Source organism: Micropterus salmoides, unplaced genomic scaffold (genome assembly GCF_014851395.1).
Source record: "Micropterus salmoides isolate LMB-PRFRI ecotype aquatic unplaced genomic scaffold, ASM1485139v1 Ms_hic_scaffold_17, whole genome shotgun sequence".
NCBI lineage: Eukaryota > Metazoa > Chordata > Actinopteri > Centrarchiformes > Centrarchidae > Micropterus > Micropterus salmoides.
The window spans coordinates 5,773,705-5,788,956 of NW_024040817.1; the positions used below are offsets into that span (position 1 = coordinate 5,773,705).

Consider the following 15,252-nt stretch of genomic DNA (forward strand, 5'->3'; position numbering starts at 1 on the left):
GATTAAAAATAATCAGCTGATTAATACAGAGTGAAAATAATCATCAGCTGCAGTCTGATACTAAACAGGTCAACCTCCTGGCCACAGGACAGTGAGTACTTTTACTTTTAGTACTTTAAGCACATTTTCCTGATTATACTGTTTTTTAAAATTTTTAAAGCAGTACTTTTACTTGTAGTATGTTTGCAGTGAGTTATTACAACTTTTACTTTAGTAAATGATCTGAATACTTCATCCACGACTGCAGACAAATGTGGCAGAAGTCGACAGTGTCATAAAATAGAAATACTCTAGTAAAGTACCCCGGGTTTGTCCTTTAACTCGGGTTCAGCGGTGTCTCTAACATCCTGCAGTCTGGACATTTTCCGCAGACGGAAACAACCGAAGACAAAAGAAAAGTAAAGCCCCGAAAACAAGACGCGACTTCCGGTGCACTCGTGGCCTTCAGAATAAATGTGGCGTTTTCATCTAATGAACTTTGTTTTAATTTATTTAGTGACAACAGTAGCACACAACTCCACATTAAATAGAGAAGTAGGTGTTCGCCTAACATCACATATCTTAATAAAATAATGAAATGAAAATAAGAAAGGTAGTCACAGAGGACTTTATTTTGAAACCTGTCCCGGAAGTGATAGTTCCTACTGCTTTACCCACAATGCCAGCGGCGAGCGGACTGACGCCGTCAGTTAAATACAAATAACTGCAGGACCCGGGCGGGTAGAGATGGACCGGCACCGCCGACAGCTGGACGTGGTCTTAAAGCCAGAAACGAAGCTGCGAGGAGAAGGTTTGTTCTGTTTCTGCTGCCGGAGACAAGCTAACCGCCCTGCTAATGATGCTAAGCTAACGTTAGCTAAACCACACAGCCTGACAGTTTGCAGCAGTTAATACAACTCGAGTTATGTGACTGATAACACTTAATAAGACTGAGGATCTTATAACATGAGAATTAACACAAACATGTAACGTGTTTTATAACCAACACATAACAGGATTAATAACCACAAAACACGACTGATAAATACTCAATACTGAGCAAAGGTTTTAGGCCGGTGTGGAAAAGATGTAAGATAAAAAAAACAGACATGTTAATAGATTATATTTATCAATTAACTAAATGCAAAGTGAGTGAACAGAAGAAAAATCTAGATCCGATCAGCATTTAATAAGTAATAATTAATAAAAAACTGAATTTCCCCTTGCGGGATTAATAAAGTATATCTTCTTCTTCTTTGCCTTCAAAACAGCATCAGCTCTTCTAGCTTCACTTTAGTTTTATTACAGATGTTTCAGGGTACCAGAAGTGCACGGCTGAATGGACATTACACAGATATGAAATGGACATGGGTATATGTCACCAGCAGCGACGTGTCTACACCTGAACAGATATGCAATTAAAAGTTAACCCCCCCCCCCTCACTGCCAGTGTATTAGTGGTTTTTTCCTTGGCGCCCCCCCTACTTTTATCTAAGAAAAGCTGAGCCCCCCCAACAACTGACACGCACACAGAAAAAGATGATGTAATTACTTACCAATAGGAACAAATGGAGTTCAGTGACCCCTCCATGGCTCTGTGGAAATCAGTGCCAGCTCTTGGTCGGCCTTCACCAACAGTCTACTGGTGTTTTGTTTCTTGGTATTGTTTAATACCAAGAAAAGGGGTTTATAAGGTGTAATATTTACAAAAATAGCCTATAAACCTACAGCTTGCACTAACTTAAGTATTTTCAGGCAGTTGTACCTGCCACAGTATATTTGGCAACCCACTTTAGCATTTTGCGGAGAAACAGTGGGGGAGAGGTCATCTGGTATTATGTCAACAGACACGCAGGCGGTGCACATTAAAACTGAATCACAGGTGAGTTTATTAAACACGGCGACTTTATGAAACGTACTGCTGATGGAGAAAATCAGCCGAGACAGATAACAGGGAGAGAGAGACAGAAAGAGGCGGAGCCAGCCGGCGTGTTGCCGTGAGAGACTAAAAACTAATCTAAGGTGGAAAATGACCTACAATAACCTGCTGTTAACCCAAATAGCCTACAATATACACCGCTACCGAGCCCACCAGCCGCCGCCGCCGCCACAGTTGCTCTGTCTTAATGAGAGCTCACCAGTCCAATGTGCTGGTGTGTCGTGGTTCTGTCTCTCGGACCAGATCGTGGACTTTTGTGTTGCGATTTCGGTTTCAAAGCTATTACAGCCCTGATACTAAGTAGTCTGCCTATTATTTTCAGTGAGGAAAGAATGTATAGAGACTTTTGTATAAATTATCTAGTGTGTTATCACAATTTGACAACCTCAAAACAGATAAAGCTTTGGGCCCCCCCTGTGATCTCAGCCCCAGGTTGGGAACCACTGTATTAGATCCCTGTCACACCAAACACTGTGCTGGGGATGGGCATAATGTAGTAAAGCTGCACCTAAAATAAGATATTGTCATTTTACCTGGGCATTTCCATACGTAGAAGAAACAATAAGTTGTTTCACATCAGCTACTACTGTAGTGCATTTAAAAGGACAATAATCCAAACCAAATAGTTAAAATACAAACTATAAACACTATTCTAAACAGAGATCAGTAACTGAAATATACACTTAGCAGCCAAGCTCACAACAATGTTTCGTACGGTAGTCCTATCCTGACCATAGGTGATGACAGCTGTGGTGTTGATAGCCAACAACCTGACCTGGACTAAGTGTAATAATATCGTATCGTGAGAAAAGTATTGTGGTAATATCGTATCGTTGGGCTCTCCACAGCAGCGTGTGGTGGTGTTTGCTAGCCCTCCTAAAGTCAATCACCATCTCCTTTTTCTTGTTCACGTTGAGGATTAGGTTATGCGATTTGGTCCATGCTGTAAGCATCTCCACCTTCATCCTGTATGCCAACTCATTATTGTCTGAGTCCCTCCACTGTTGTGTCGTCTGCGAACTTTAAGATGTGGTTGTTGCTGAGTCTGGCAGTGCAGTCGTAGGTGCACAGGCTGAACAGTAGGGGGCTCAACACACACTCTTGAGGTGAACCTGTGCTTGTAATATGGTTCTTGAAATACGGCTGCCCACCCTGACCTGCTGCCGTTGTCTTAAGCAATTGAGAAACCACTTACAGGTGTCAGTATCCACCTTCACCAGCTGCTGTGGAATGACTGTATTAAACGCTGAGCTGAAGTCTATAAAGACAACGAGTGTGAGAGACACAGGACGGTAGGGGAGTTCATCTTCACTGGTGTCACGATTCGATTACGTTTATCAGGTCAACGTTTCGATTGAATTCGATTTCTCGATGTATCCCAATCATCACCTCAAGAGTGGGAATTTTTAGGCACCTCATTAAGATTATGAGGCTACGATGCGACTGTAAAACGAACAGGATAAAGATGTATTTTTCTCACTGTGTGACTATTTGGTACTTTTACACCAAAGTATTTAAGAACAATCCAAAGTAGTAGGTAGTAATGAAATGCAGATATTTAATGTTACTTCATATAAATGTAGCTAACATTGCATAGCATTATTACAGCGTTATTACTGACCTCTGCTATTTTTATTTATGAGGCTGCTGTTATTAGTGTAGAGTCAGATGGGGGTTGAACTACGCACTTTACAGAGCTCCAGCCAAACCACGTTCCCTCCACCTTAATATATCTGTTCCCTTTTTTGTCTCGTCTAGTGTAGTGATGGCACAATGCACAACATGCCTTTGGTGTGAGAGACCCGGGTTCAAGCCCCCACTGTGACCCATCCACCAATGTGTCCCTGAACAAGACACTTTACCCCGCGTTGCTCCAGAGGCGTGCGACCTCTGACATGTATAGCAATTGTAAGTCGCTTTGGATAAAAGCATCAGCTAAATGAATAAATGTAAATGTAGTTACATGTTTGTGTCTTGTCTTGAAAGTTGATTATTGTCATATTGTATTGAGCACCGTGGGCCTTGAGAAATAGCATTTCGTTCATTTGTGTCCTCGATATGTGGATGAATGACAACAAACTTGAACGAGCAGCCAAAAAGCGTCTTGCTCAGCTTTCAGACCGCAGTCTGAAGAGCAGATGTTAGCTAACATTAGCGCTTTAACTTATCCAGCAGTTGGAAAACAACAGACATACTTTAATTAACGGACATGTTAAAGACTGAAGCGTAGCGCTCATCTTTTCCTCTGCGCCGCTGCTTTCACCCTCACCTACTGCCGCCTGTCACGTAGCTGTCATTTGAAGAATGAGCAGAGGATGCTCGCTAAGTGCTACCGCGCTGCGCAGTGGGCAGGTGAAAATCATTAACGTTAGTTGCACATTGATTTTATTGATCATGTGAAAGTTTAGTAGCAGCAGTCATTCATGCAAAAGCTGCCTGTCTGTGCCGAACGGGGAGAACCACACGTCTCCGTTATGTGCACGCCACAGATGGTCCGGAGCTGCACTTCCGCTTTTCCGAGTTCGCCCTTTTTTTTGTTCTGTCAACATTACGTTATCAATTAACCTCTAGATAATCGATTATTGACATTTGTGAATCAATCGTCCAAGTCTGCATCGTGATGCATCTAAAAATCAATAATTTTCCACACCCCTAAGACAGGCTGGATTTGGCTTCTTCGGGACAGGTATGATGGTAGCACATTTGAGGCACCTGGGCACTACTGCCTGACTGAGCAAGGTGGTAAAATGCCTGCAAAAATAGAGACTGAGCATTCTTTTAACACACATCCAGGGATGTTAGTCGGCCATGCCGCTTCGCGTTTGGTGACGTTGGGAAAGGCCTTTTTCACTCCAGCTGCAGACAGCTGAAATACTTGGTCACTGGACGATATGAGGGGAGTTTCTGTCTGGGAGGTGTTTTTGCACTCATAGCGTGCATAAAAGTTGTTTAGTTCATCCGGTAGAGAGGGGTCATTCTGGCATATCTGCATGGCATCATTCCCTGATCCCCTGAGACAGATTCCTCCTTGTGAGTCAGAGTCAAGCATTAACAGGGTCGGGAATGCTTTTAGGAAAGGATGTAAATGCTCCGTACTTGTATAGCACCTTTCTAGTCTTTTCGCGCTTTTACACTACATCTGCATTCACCAGTCATACACATTCATACACTGAGCCTAAGTGCTCAAACTAGCATTCACACTCATTCATACACTGGCGGAACAGGGGCAAATCGGGGTTCAGTATCTTGCCCAAGGACACTTCGACACGCAACCAGGGGGAGCCAGAGATTGAACCACCGACCTTCCGATTAACGGCCAACCCGCTCTACCTCCTGAGCCACAGCCGCCCTTTAAAGGACCCCACACCTCCCAGAATACACATATATTATACACATCTATAATATCTAAATGATTTCACTCCTTTAAAAAATAAAATTTACAAAACTGTTCACTCCAACGGGATTTATTTTTAAATATCGCAATTGCTGCTATGCATGGAAAACAAATTCAGTTTGAGTAATCGCCCAGCCCTAACTCCATGGCGCTGCTAGAGGTTGAAATATCCACAGGGCAGCTTTAACATGAAGTGTTTTTCTGCTTGGTTAACAAAAGTTCATAAGTGTACATGAATAACTGTTTGTTTCAGCTTTACCTTCAGATGTCCGAAAAGTGATTGTTGGTGAGCAGCAGGAGTGGAGCCCCAGTCTGGACCAGGAGGACCCACCAGAGCCCCCACGCATTAAAGAGAAGTGGAGCCCCAGTCTGGACCAGGAGGAACCATCAGGGCCCCCAAACATTAAAGAGAATTGGAGCCCCAGTCTGGACCAGGAGGACCCACCAGAGCCCCCACGCATTAAAGAGAAGTGGAGCCCCAGTCTGGACCAGGAGGAACCATCAGGGCCCCCAAACATTAAAGAGAATTGGAGCCCCAGTCTGGACCAGGAGGACCCACCAGAGTCCCCAAACATTAAAGAGAAGTGGAGCCCCAGTCTGAACCAGGAGGACCCATCAGGGCCCCCACACATTAAAGAGAAGTGGAGCACCAGTCTGGACCAGGAAGACCCACCAGAGCTGCCACACATTAAAGAGGAACAGGAGGAACTCTGGTCCAGTCAGGAGGGAGAGCAGCTTCCAGGGCTGGAAGAGACTGATATCACCAATTTCACATTCACTCCTGTCCCTGTGAAGAGTGAAGAAGATGATGAAGAAGAGAAACCTCAGTTCTTACAGCTTCATCAAAACCAGACTGAACAAATGGAAGCTGATGGAGAGGACTGTGAAGGACCAGAACCAGCCAGGGACTCTGATCCAGATCGACTTTTACAACCTAAGACTTCTGAGTCTTCTGAGACTGAAGTCAGTGATGGTGACTGGGAGGAGACCAGAGAACCTCAGTCAGGTTTAAACTCTATGAATAATAATGAAGTCACTGTTAGTGATATTACCTGTAATACTGTTGAGAGGTCATTCAGCTGTTCTGAGTGTGGTCAAAGGTTTGGCCGCAAGCCACATCTGAACGCACACATGAGAATTCACACGGGAGAGAAACCATTTAGTTGCTCCTTTTGTGGTAAAAGATTTTCTCAGAAGGGAAACTCAATTAGTCACATGAGACTTCATACAGGAGAGAAACCGTTCAGCTGCTCCATCTGTAAGAAACGTTTTAGATACAGCGGAGATGTTAGCAGACACATGAGAATCCACACAGGAAAGAAAACATCCAGCCGCAACGTTAGCGACATGATCAACAGTACCGTTCACACAACACCAGAACCAGCCGGGAACTCAGACCCAGGTAGTCATTCAGAACCAGTTACTAATGATAAACCTTCAGACTCCGAGTCTGACGAAAGCGATGATGGCTGGAAGGAGAGTCAGGAACATGAGTCAGGTGTAAACTCTCTGAAAAGTGATGATGCCTCTGTGAGTGATATGAGCTGTAATACTGACAAGGAGTCGTTTAGCTGCTCCGAGTGTGGGAGAACGTTTTGCCGCAGGGACCATCTGATGAGCCACATGAGAACGCACACCGGAGAGAAACCGTTTAGTTGTTCAGTTTGTCAGAAACGTTTTAGCTGCAGTGGAAACATTTTGGCACACATGAGGATTCACACAGGAGAGAAACCATTTGAATGCTCATTTTGTGGCAAAAGTTTCAGCCAGAAAGGAACTCTGCAGCTACACATGAGAATCCACACAGGGGAGAAACCGTTCAGTTGCCCGTTCTGCGACAAAAGATTTGCACACAAAAGACGAATGACACTGCACATGTCAGTTCACACAGAGGAGAAACGCTTCAGCTGCACTGCTTGTGACAGAAGATTCACTTGGTATACGCAGCTCAAGACGCATAAGTGTGTTGGTGAGTCCTCGCAGCTTCGTCAAAGCCAAACGGAGAAAAAGGTTCCTGCCAAGGAATCGTTCAGCTGCACTGAGTGTGGTAAAAAGTTTAGCCTCAAGGGCAATCTGAAGACACACATGAGAATTCACACAGGGGAGAAACCATTTAGCTGCTCGGTTTGTGGCAAAAGTTTCAAACAAAACGTCCACCTTACAGAGCACATGACCATTCACACAGGTGAAAAACTGTACAAATGCAGCATCTGTGGCAAAGGATTCAACAAGAAGCTACTGGTCAAAAACCACACCTGTGTTTAATCCTTGTCTTGAACGAGTGAATCAAGTCTGCAGTAAAAAAGATGAGCAGCAAGGTGAATGTGTGCGTCATTTTTCTGTATAAAGGTAAAGATTAGAACCTTATAAGCAGCTGAACACCTAATTAGGAAATTTAAGCACAACTGAATCTTTAATGTAAAATACCTCTGCACTTACATGCGGAAATATTTTACTTTGAAAACCATTTGTCTGAATTAATTTCACCTAAATTTAGGGCTGAAACGATTCATCGATTAATTTAATTAATTTGATTACTATAAAGCATCGACGCGTTGTTTAATCCATATAACTATGTTTCGCACAGACATTTATTACTGTCGCACATCGCGCTTACGCTGTGTGAACACGATGTGATTATGATGGCGCTGTTTGCAAAGTGGAGGAAGAGAGAAAATAGCGAGGGACGAAGAAGAAAGTGTCCAAAGTCTGGGATTATTTCAAGCTAAAAGAAAGAAGACCTGCAAATGAAATTTACTTCTTAAACGAATGAATAAATGAAATAGTCTGTAGAATACTCACAAAAATCACCGTTAGCTGCAGCCCTACCTGAATTATTAAAGATAATTTAAAACTTGTATTTAATTTTCAAATATTAGATACTTCCACCAGCTTCTGTAACTCAACAGTCTCACATTTCTTTCATCTGCCTTCCTGAAAAATATTTTCACATATAAACTCCACCACAGATTCCTTAGAACAGAATAAACTACAGGTTCCATGAAACTACAGACAGACATCATAAGTTTATCTCTTCAAAACTCGTATTTTCAACTTTCAGCTGTTCAGTGTTTGTTACATTTGAACATAAACTTTGAGCATTCAGTAGTGATTCAGTTTCACAATTAGGTAACAATAAAGTGAGAGGGGGAGCACATCTGCTTGTGATTATTAGTATGTGGCATCACTAAATGTGACACTATCATTTCTAACAACAGCTATTTCTTATTTTTAAAAATCATGTATAATGCATCATATATAATCATTGTTTTCATTGTGAGCAGTTAAAGTTTCAGCAGGATCTCAGAGATTAGAGTTTATAAACTTAAAATGTCACTGCATGAACAGATTGTTCCTTTCAAAAAGAAAATCTGATAATGTCATCAAGTTTAAAACAATGTGCTTTCTGCTGTAACTGGACTGAGTTGTCAGCACGCCTACAGTTCTGTAATCTTTAAATAAATATATACCGGACCCACAGTGACTGTCTTTCACTGAATTTTGTCCTTTTCACAGTTTAATAATTATTTGTATAATGACCTTTTTTTTCTGTTTGCTTTTTATGATGGCTACAAATAAAGGTTATGATATTGCGGATAATAACCTCTCATCTCTTCCCCCATCGAGAGAATCACAGCACAAGCTTATCTTTTGTACACCTAAAATTTATCATTTTACTTCAGAAGAGAAAAAAAGAAATGCATCTAATCGATGAGCATGCTGATTCATGTGTATCAGAGGGGTTTTGCACGGTGGCACAGGCAGTTTGGTTTATCATTTAACAACTTGATAGTAGTTACCTGCATGTGTGTGTGTGTGTGTGTGTGTGTGGGGGGGGTGATAGTTAAGCAAGTAGACTCATATATACGTATACATACACACATATATACACACACACATATATACACACACACACACACACACTTATATACACACACACACACACACACTTATATACACACACACACACATATACACACACACACACACACATATACACACACACACACACACACACATATACACACACACACACACACACACATACACACACACACACACACACATATACACACACACACACACACACATATACACACACACACACACACACATATACACACACACACACACACACACACATATACACACACACACACACACACACATATATATACACACACACACACACACATATATACACACACACACACACACACATATATACACACACACACACACACACACGTACACACACACACACACACACGTACACACACACACACACACACGTACACACACACACACACACACACGTACACACACGTACACACACATATATACAGTGGGGGAAATAAGTATTTGACCCCTTGCTGATTTTGCAGGTTTGCCCACTTACAAAGAATGCAACAATCTACAATTTTAATCATATGTACATTCTAACAGTGAAAGACAGAATCCCAAAGAAAATTCCAGAAAATCACATCATATGAATTTATAAAAATTGATAACCATCTGATGAGGAAAAACAAGTATTTGACCCCCTGGACAAACAGCATGTTAATATTTTGTAGAAAAGCCATTATTGGCCAGCACAGATGTCAAACGGTTTTTATAGTTGGTGACAAGGTTTGTGCACATTTCGGCAGGGATGTTGGCCCACTCCTCCCTGCAGACAGCCTCCAAATCATTCAGGTTCCGAGGTTGTCGCCTGGCAACTCGAATTTTAAGCTCCCTCCAAAGATTTTCAATTGGATTCAAGTCTGGAGACTGGCTAGGCCACTCCAGAACCTTGATGTGCTTCTTCTTCAGCCACTCTTTTGTTGCTTTGGCGGTGTGCTTAGGGTCGTTGTCGTGCTGAAACACCCATCCTCGACCCATCTTCAGCTCTCTCACTGAGGGAAGGAGATGTTGGTCCAGAATTCCACGATACATGGCCCCGTCCATCCTCCCCTCAATACGATGGAGTTGTCCCGTCCCCTTGGCTGAAAAGCACCCCCAAAGCATGATGTTGCCACCACCATGCTTGACGGTGGGGATGGTGTTCTTTGGGTTGTACTCGGTGTTCTTTGCCCTCCAAACACGACAAGTTCAGGCCAAAAAGTTCTATTTTGGTCTCATCTGACCACATCACCTTCTTCCAGGCCTCTTCTGAGTCGTCCAGGTGGTGAATGGCGAACTTCATGCGGGCCTGTACATGTTTCTTCTTGAGCAGGGGGACCTTGCGTGCGCTGCAGGATTTCAATCCATGACGGCGTAGTGTGTTACCAACCGTTTCTTTTGTAACTGTGGTCCCAGCTGCCTTCAGTTGATTCATCAGTTCCCCCCTTGTGGTTTTGGGATGATTCCTCACCGTTCGCATGATCAGGGACACCCCACGAGGCGAGATCTTGTGTGGAGGCCCAGACCGAGGGAGGTTGGCGGTGGTGTGGTGCTTCTTCCATTTCCTGATAACTGCACCGACAGTTGATCTTTTCTCTCCGAGTTGCTTTCCGATTCTCTTGTAGCCCATCCCAGCCTTGTGCAGATCAACAATCTTGTCCCTGATGTCCGTAGAAAGCTCTTTGGTCTTGCCCATGGTGCTGATGTTGGATGCTGGTTGTTTGGGTGTTGACAGGTGTCTTTTATACAGGTAACGAGGTGAGGCAGGTGTATTTGATGTAGATAATTGGTTGGGATTGGGGCTGTGTCTTAAAGAAAGACTAACTGGCTTGTAGGAGCCAGAATACTTGCTGTTTGTCCAGGGGGTCAAATACTTGTTTTTCCTCATCAGATGGTTATCAATTTTTATAAATTCATATGATGTGATTTTCTGGAATTTTCTTTGGGATTCTGTCTTTCACTGTTAGAATGTACATATGATTAAAATTGTAGATTGTTGCATTCTTTGTAAGTGGGCAAACCTGCAAAATCAGCAAGGGGTCAAATACTTTTCCCCCCCCACTGTACACACACACACATATATATATATATGCAATGTCAGCTCTAAAGGTTTTCATCAGGTCATAGAAATGTTCTGCAGTAAAAACTATTTAAATGTTCTGTGGGGGGCCACAGAAAAGGAAGAAGCTGAGGAGAAGCAGAAGCTCGGTGCAGCACTGAGCTGTGAGGATGAACAGGAAGTGAATAAAATCACCTGATTTCAGAAAAACTCTCTCCAGCAGCATTATTATAAGACCAGATAATCTAAACTCACCTCTCAGGTCCCTGTAGTGATGTCTCTCTGCGGTCCTCAGCTCTCTCTGCATCTCAGTCAGATGATTAAATAAAGCTGTTGTACATAAATGAGGGAATATCTTAGCAGCAGTCACAAACACACTGTGCAGGAACCTGTTTCATTTTATTTTAAACAATTCACACAAATCTAAAATGGACTTTTGAAGAATAACATGTCACTAAGAATGAGGAAAGAACAGATGTAGAACGATGCCACCTTCACGTCAGGTTTCAAACACCGTCATCCTAATTAGTCCTGAAACTCTTCAGAAAGCTCTGATGTGTCCGAATTGGTTAAACTTTAAATATTTAATAACTGAAGTGTTTTATTACCGAAGTTCAGTAACTTTAACAACCAAACATCTGGAGTCGTGCAAAGACGTGAACGCTGCAGGCTGTTAACACCTCTTCTAGTGATGGAGCCTCAAACGCAGCAGCACGGCGACACCTGCAGGTCTGTAGAGCTTATAGCAGCTCTAAGATTTTCCAGTGAAAGATGTTCCAGTGAAATAATGACTGCAGATCTAAAAGATGAACGGACCTTCCTGCTGAGGGTCACAGCCGCTGTGGACTCGTGTTTAACTTGATGGCCGATGTTTATGGAACATTTCCAGAGTCTCGGTGTGATGTGACTGGAGGATGGGATCCATTAAATGAGCCCTAAATGTTCTCACAGCGCCGATTCTGTCTTTGTGAACATCATCAACATCTTCGGTCACAGAGTTCAGCTGGATGAATCTTTCTGAAGCAGCAGAGACTTTTGAAGCTTCGGTCTCCATCAGTCACCTGCTGTTGTTCATCTGAATCAAGCGTCGCAGCTTCAGCAGGTTTGAAGTCTGCCAGTTTGTGTGGAGACATCCGAACATCTGGATTCAACCTAACTGGAAGAAGGACGTTCGTTTCCTGCTGCAGCTTCACCAACACACTTGTGTTTTTTCAGCTGTCTACGCCAACTGAACCTTTGGTCACAAACGCTGCAGCTGAAAGGTTTCTCCCCCGTGTGGACGACCATGTGCTGCCTCATATTTCCCTTTTCTCTAAATTGTTTTCCACAGAACGAGCAGCTGAAGGGTTTCTCTCCTGTGTGGATTTTCATGTGTGTGTTCAGATTTGACTTCTGACTAAATAGTCTCCCACACTCGGCGCAGCGGAATGATTTCCCGCCTGCATTACGTCTCACTTTACTTGCTGGTGCTTTGTTATTTTTCAGAAAGTTTAAACTTGACTGAGGTCCTCTGGCCTTCTTCCAACCATCACTGATTTCAACCTTAAGTCCAGAATCAGCAGGTTGTAAAAGTCTTTCTGGATCAGAGTTCCTTTCTGGTTCTAACCCTACGGACTGATGACCGACCAACTTGTGGCTTTTGCTCTGTTTTGTGAACAAAGTGAATCTTTCATCACAAACACTGAAGCTGAATCGTTCCTCCCCCGTGTGGACCGCCATGTGTCGTCTCAGATCTCCTCCCTCTGAAAATATTATACCGCAAACTAAGCAACTAAAAGAGTTCTCTCCTGTGTGAATTTTCATGTGTATCTTCAGATTTCTCTTGTTTCCAAATCTTTTCCCGCACTCAGAGCAGCTAAACTGTTTGTCGTCAGTAATGTGTGTCCTACGACTGACTGGGGCTTCATCCTTATTGTGAGAGTTTAAACCTGAATGAGGTTCTCTGGTCTCCTCCCAGTCTCCATCACTCTTGTCAGTTTCAGTCCAGTCCAGAGAATCGTCGTTACTAACTGGTTGTACAAGTCGATCTGGATCAGAGTTCCTGGCTGGTTCTGGTCCTCCACAGTCCTCTCCATCAGCTTCCATCTGTTCAGTTTGGCTCTGATGAAGCTGTGAGGACTGAGGTTTCTCTTCTTCATCATCTTCTTCACTCTTCACAGGGACAGGAGTGAATGTGAACTTGGTGATATCAGCCTCCTCCAGTCCTGGAAGCTGTTCTCCCTCCTGACTGGTCCAGAGTTCCTCCTGTTCCTCTTTAATGTGTGGCAGCTCTGGTGGGTCCTCCTGGTCCAGCCTGGGGCTCCACTCCTGCTGGTCTGGGGGAACCTCTTCTTTACTCACCAACAGCTGCTGGACATCTGCAGGACTCCCTGAAACAGACACATTATGGAAAGTGTCTTTAGGTTAACCAAAGCTACTGTAGATAAACTTTGATGTTAATGAGATCTGTGTTGTCATTTTTATTCAATAAAATATTATAGAATTATACACTCAGGTTCTGATGGTCATCCAACACCTTAAGATATCACATAAACCATAATATAATAGAAAAGCGGAAAATACTCACATTGAAAAAAACTCAAAGACAGTGTTTACACTAAGTATTATTAATTATACATTTATTAATTTATAATAAATGAATTGATATTAAGAAATACACCTGACATTTAGGTTGAAATAATGTCTGTTAATCATGTTTAAGCCTTGCTGGCTAGAAGGAGCACATGTTGGCTTCCTGATTAAATCTACATCTGTCCACTGCAGAGACTCTATCCAATCAATGCTGACCGCCGCATATCAAATTTTTACTTTATTTAAAATGGGTAAAATTGTATTTAATTGTAGAACTATGCTCCCTCTGTGAACAGCTCCTCCTCTTCCTGCACAATCTGAATGAAAACTTGATCATGTGCTGGAGGAAGGAATGTTGCAGGCTTTAAGCAGAATCAAGTTGTAGTTGAATCGTTAGTGCTGCTGCACAAACTTGTGCAAAACTAAAGCATTCAAATTGACTGAGCACAACGCTGTCACTGTCAGAGACCCACCCAAGTTCTTAGCAGGCATGTAAGGAGCCGAGCTAATAAGGAGAGCTATGTTAACGTTAGAACACAGCTGGGTTGTCAAGGTTAAGTGCTTATCAACACCGACTGCTCGTGCATTATATAGAACTAGTACAAATGAGTGTACTAGTATAATATATATATATAATTATAACATTAAACGAATAGTATAACGCTAACAGTATACTGTGAGACTAATAATATTAGCATAATTATATAATGTTACTATATTGATTATAATGTAAAATAACAGTATAGAATCTAACACTGGTATAATATTATTTCAGATACAGCAGATTGTTTTCATTCATTAAATCCTTAAGCATTAAAATGCTGATGGTTAGTCTCAACATTTTCTTTGATCTTATTGTTAATTTTATGTTTAATATTTATATTCTTAACCCGCAGTACTTTATATTTCTACCTACTGTGTTTATTAATATATTATAAGAGACTGATGATCTGTCTTATGATCCAGGACCAGCAGCAGCAGAGAGAACCGACCTGCTCTGTGCAGCCGGACTTCAGGCTGGAACACCGCGTCCAGCAGCTTCCGGTGTCTCTGGTTCTCCTCTTTGGACCGACAGAGTTCCTGCTCGTACTCTGATATCGTCCTTTCAAACAGCCCGAATATCTCTTCAGCAGCCGCACTCAGTCGCTGCTTCACCAACGCTCTCAGCACCTGGACTTTACTCATTTCCATCGCTCGAAACTTTTCTCCACGAACTCTGTTTTCACTCTGAGCTGCGCTGCGAGGCTAACTTCCGGTTAGCATGCTAAGCTACCTCCAGTAGCTCCGGAGGCTCCCGGGAGATGAGTCCGAGGTGAAGCCGGAGAGCAGCAGCTTTATCCGGACACACGGAGGCTCTGGCGGCTCCTCGCTGTTGGTGCCAGAGACTCTTTCTCAGCACAACAACGGGACAAAGCTGATCCGTCCCAA

At 42.8% G+C, this 15,252-nt stretch overlaps 2 protein-coding genes across 3 annotated transcripts in view; one reads left to right on the top strand and one right to left on the bottom strand.

The window, feature by feature from the left end:
* The first annotated feature begins 638 nt into the window (after positions 1-638).
* LOC119906894 (gastrula zinc finger protein XlCGF57.1-like) lies at positions 639-8,792 on the top strand. 2 transcript variants are annotated; one of them, XM_038724336.1, is made up of 3 exons: positions 639-790; positions 5,566-5,633; positions 5,748-8,792. In XM_038724336.1, exons 1-3 carry the CDS (start codon positions 727-729, stop codon positions 7,575-7,577), a joined length of 1,962 nt encoding a protein of 653 aa, XP_038580264.1. In that variant the 5' UTR covers positions 639-726; the 3' UTR covers positions 7,578-8,792. The 2 variants fall into 2 exon arrangements, with proteins under 2 accessions (XP_038580264.1, XP_038580263.1); XM_038724335.1 differs by having other exon boundaries at positions 5,566-8,792.
* Positions 8,793-11,633: 2,841 nt separating this feature from the next.
* Positions 11,634-15,252, bottom strand: part of LOC119906906 (zinc finger protein 260-like) — a 48,938-nt gene continuing 45,319 nt past the window's right edge. The window contains exons 2-3 of the mRNA XM_038724360.1: positions 14,817-15,040; positions 11,634-13,622 (exon numbers count right to left, since the gene is read on the bottom strand). Coding sequence (XP_038580288.1) covers positions 12,406-13,622; positions 14,817-15,015 — 1,416 coding nt within the window. The 5' untranslated portion in view covers positions 15,016-15,040 and the 3' untranslated portion in view covers positions 11,634-12,405. The remainder of the gene's footprint in view (positions 13,623-14,816; positions 15,041-15,252) is intronic.

Bases quoted from the DNA above. Each gene is read 5' to 3' on its own strand.
- LOC119906894 (XM_038724335.1), top strand. From the start codon at position 727: ATGGACCGGCACCGCCGACAGCTGGACGTGGTCTTAAAGCCAGAAACG. The intron at 791-5,565 runs GTTTGTTCTGTT...TGTTTGTTTCAG, and splicing joins AACGAAGCTGCGAGGAGAAG to CTTTACCTTCAGATGTCCGA.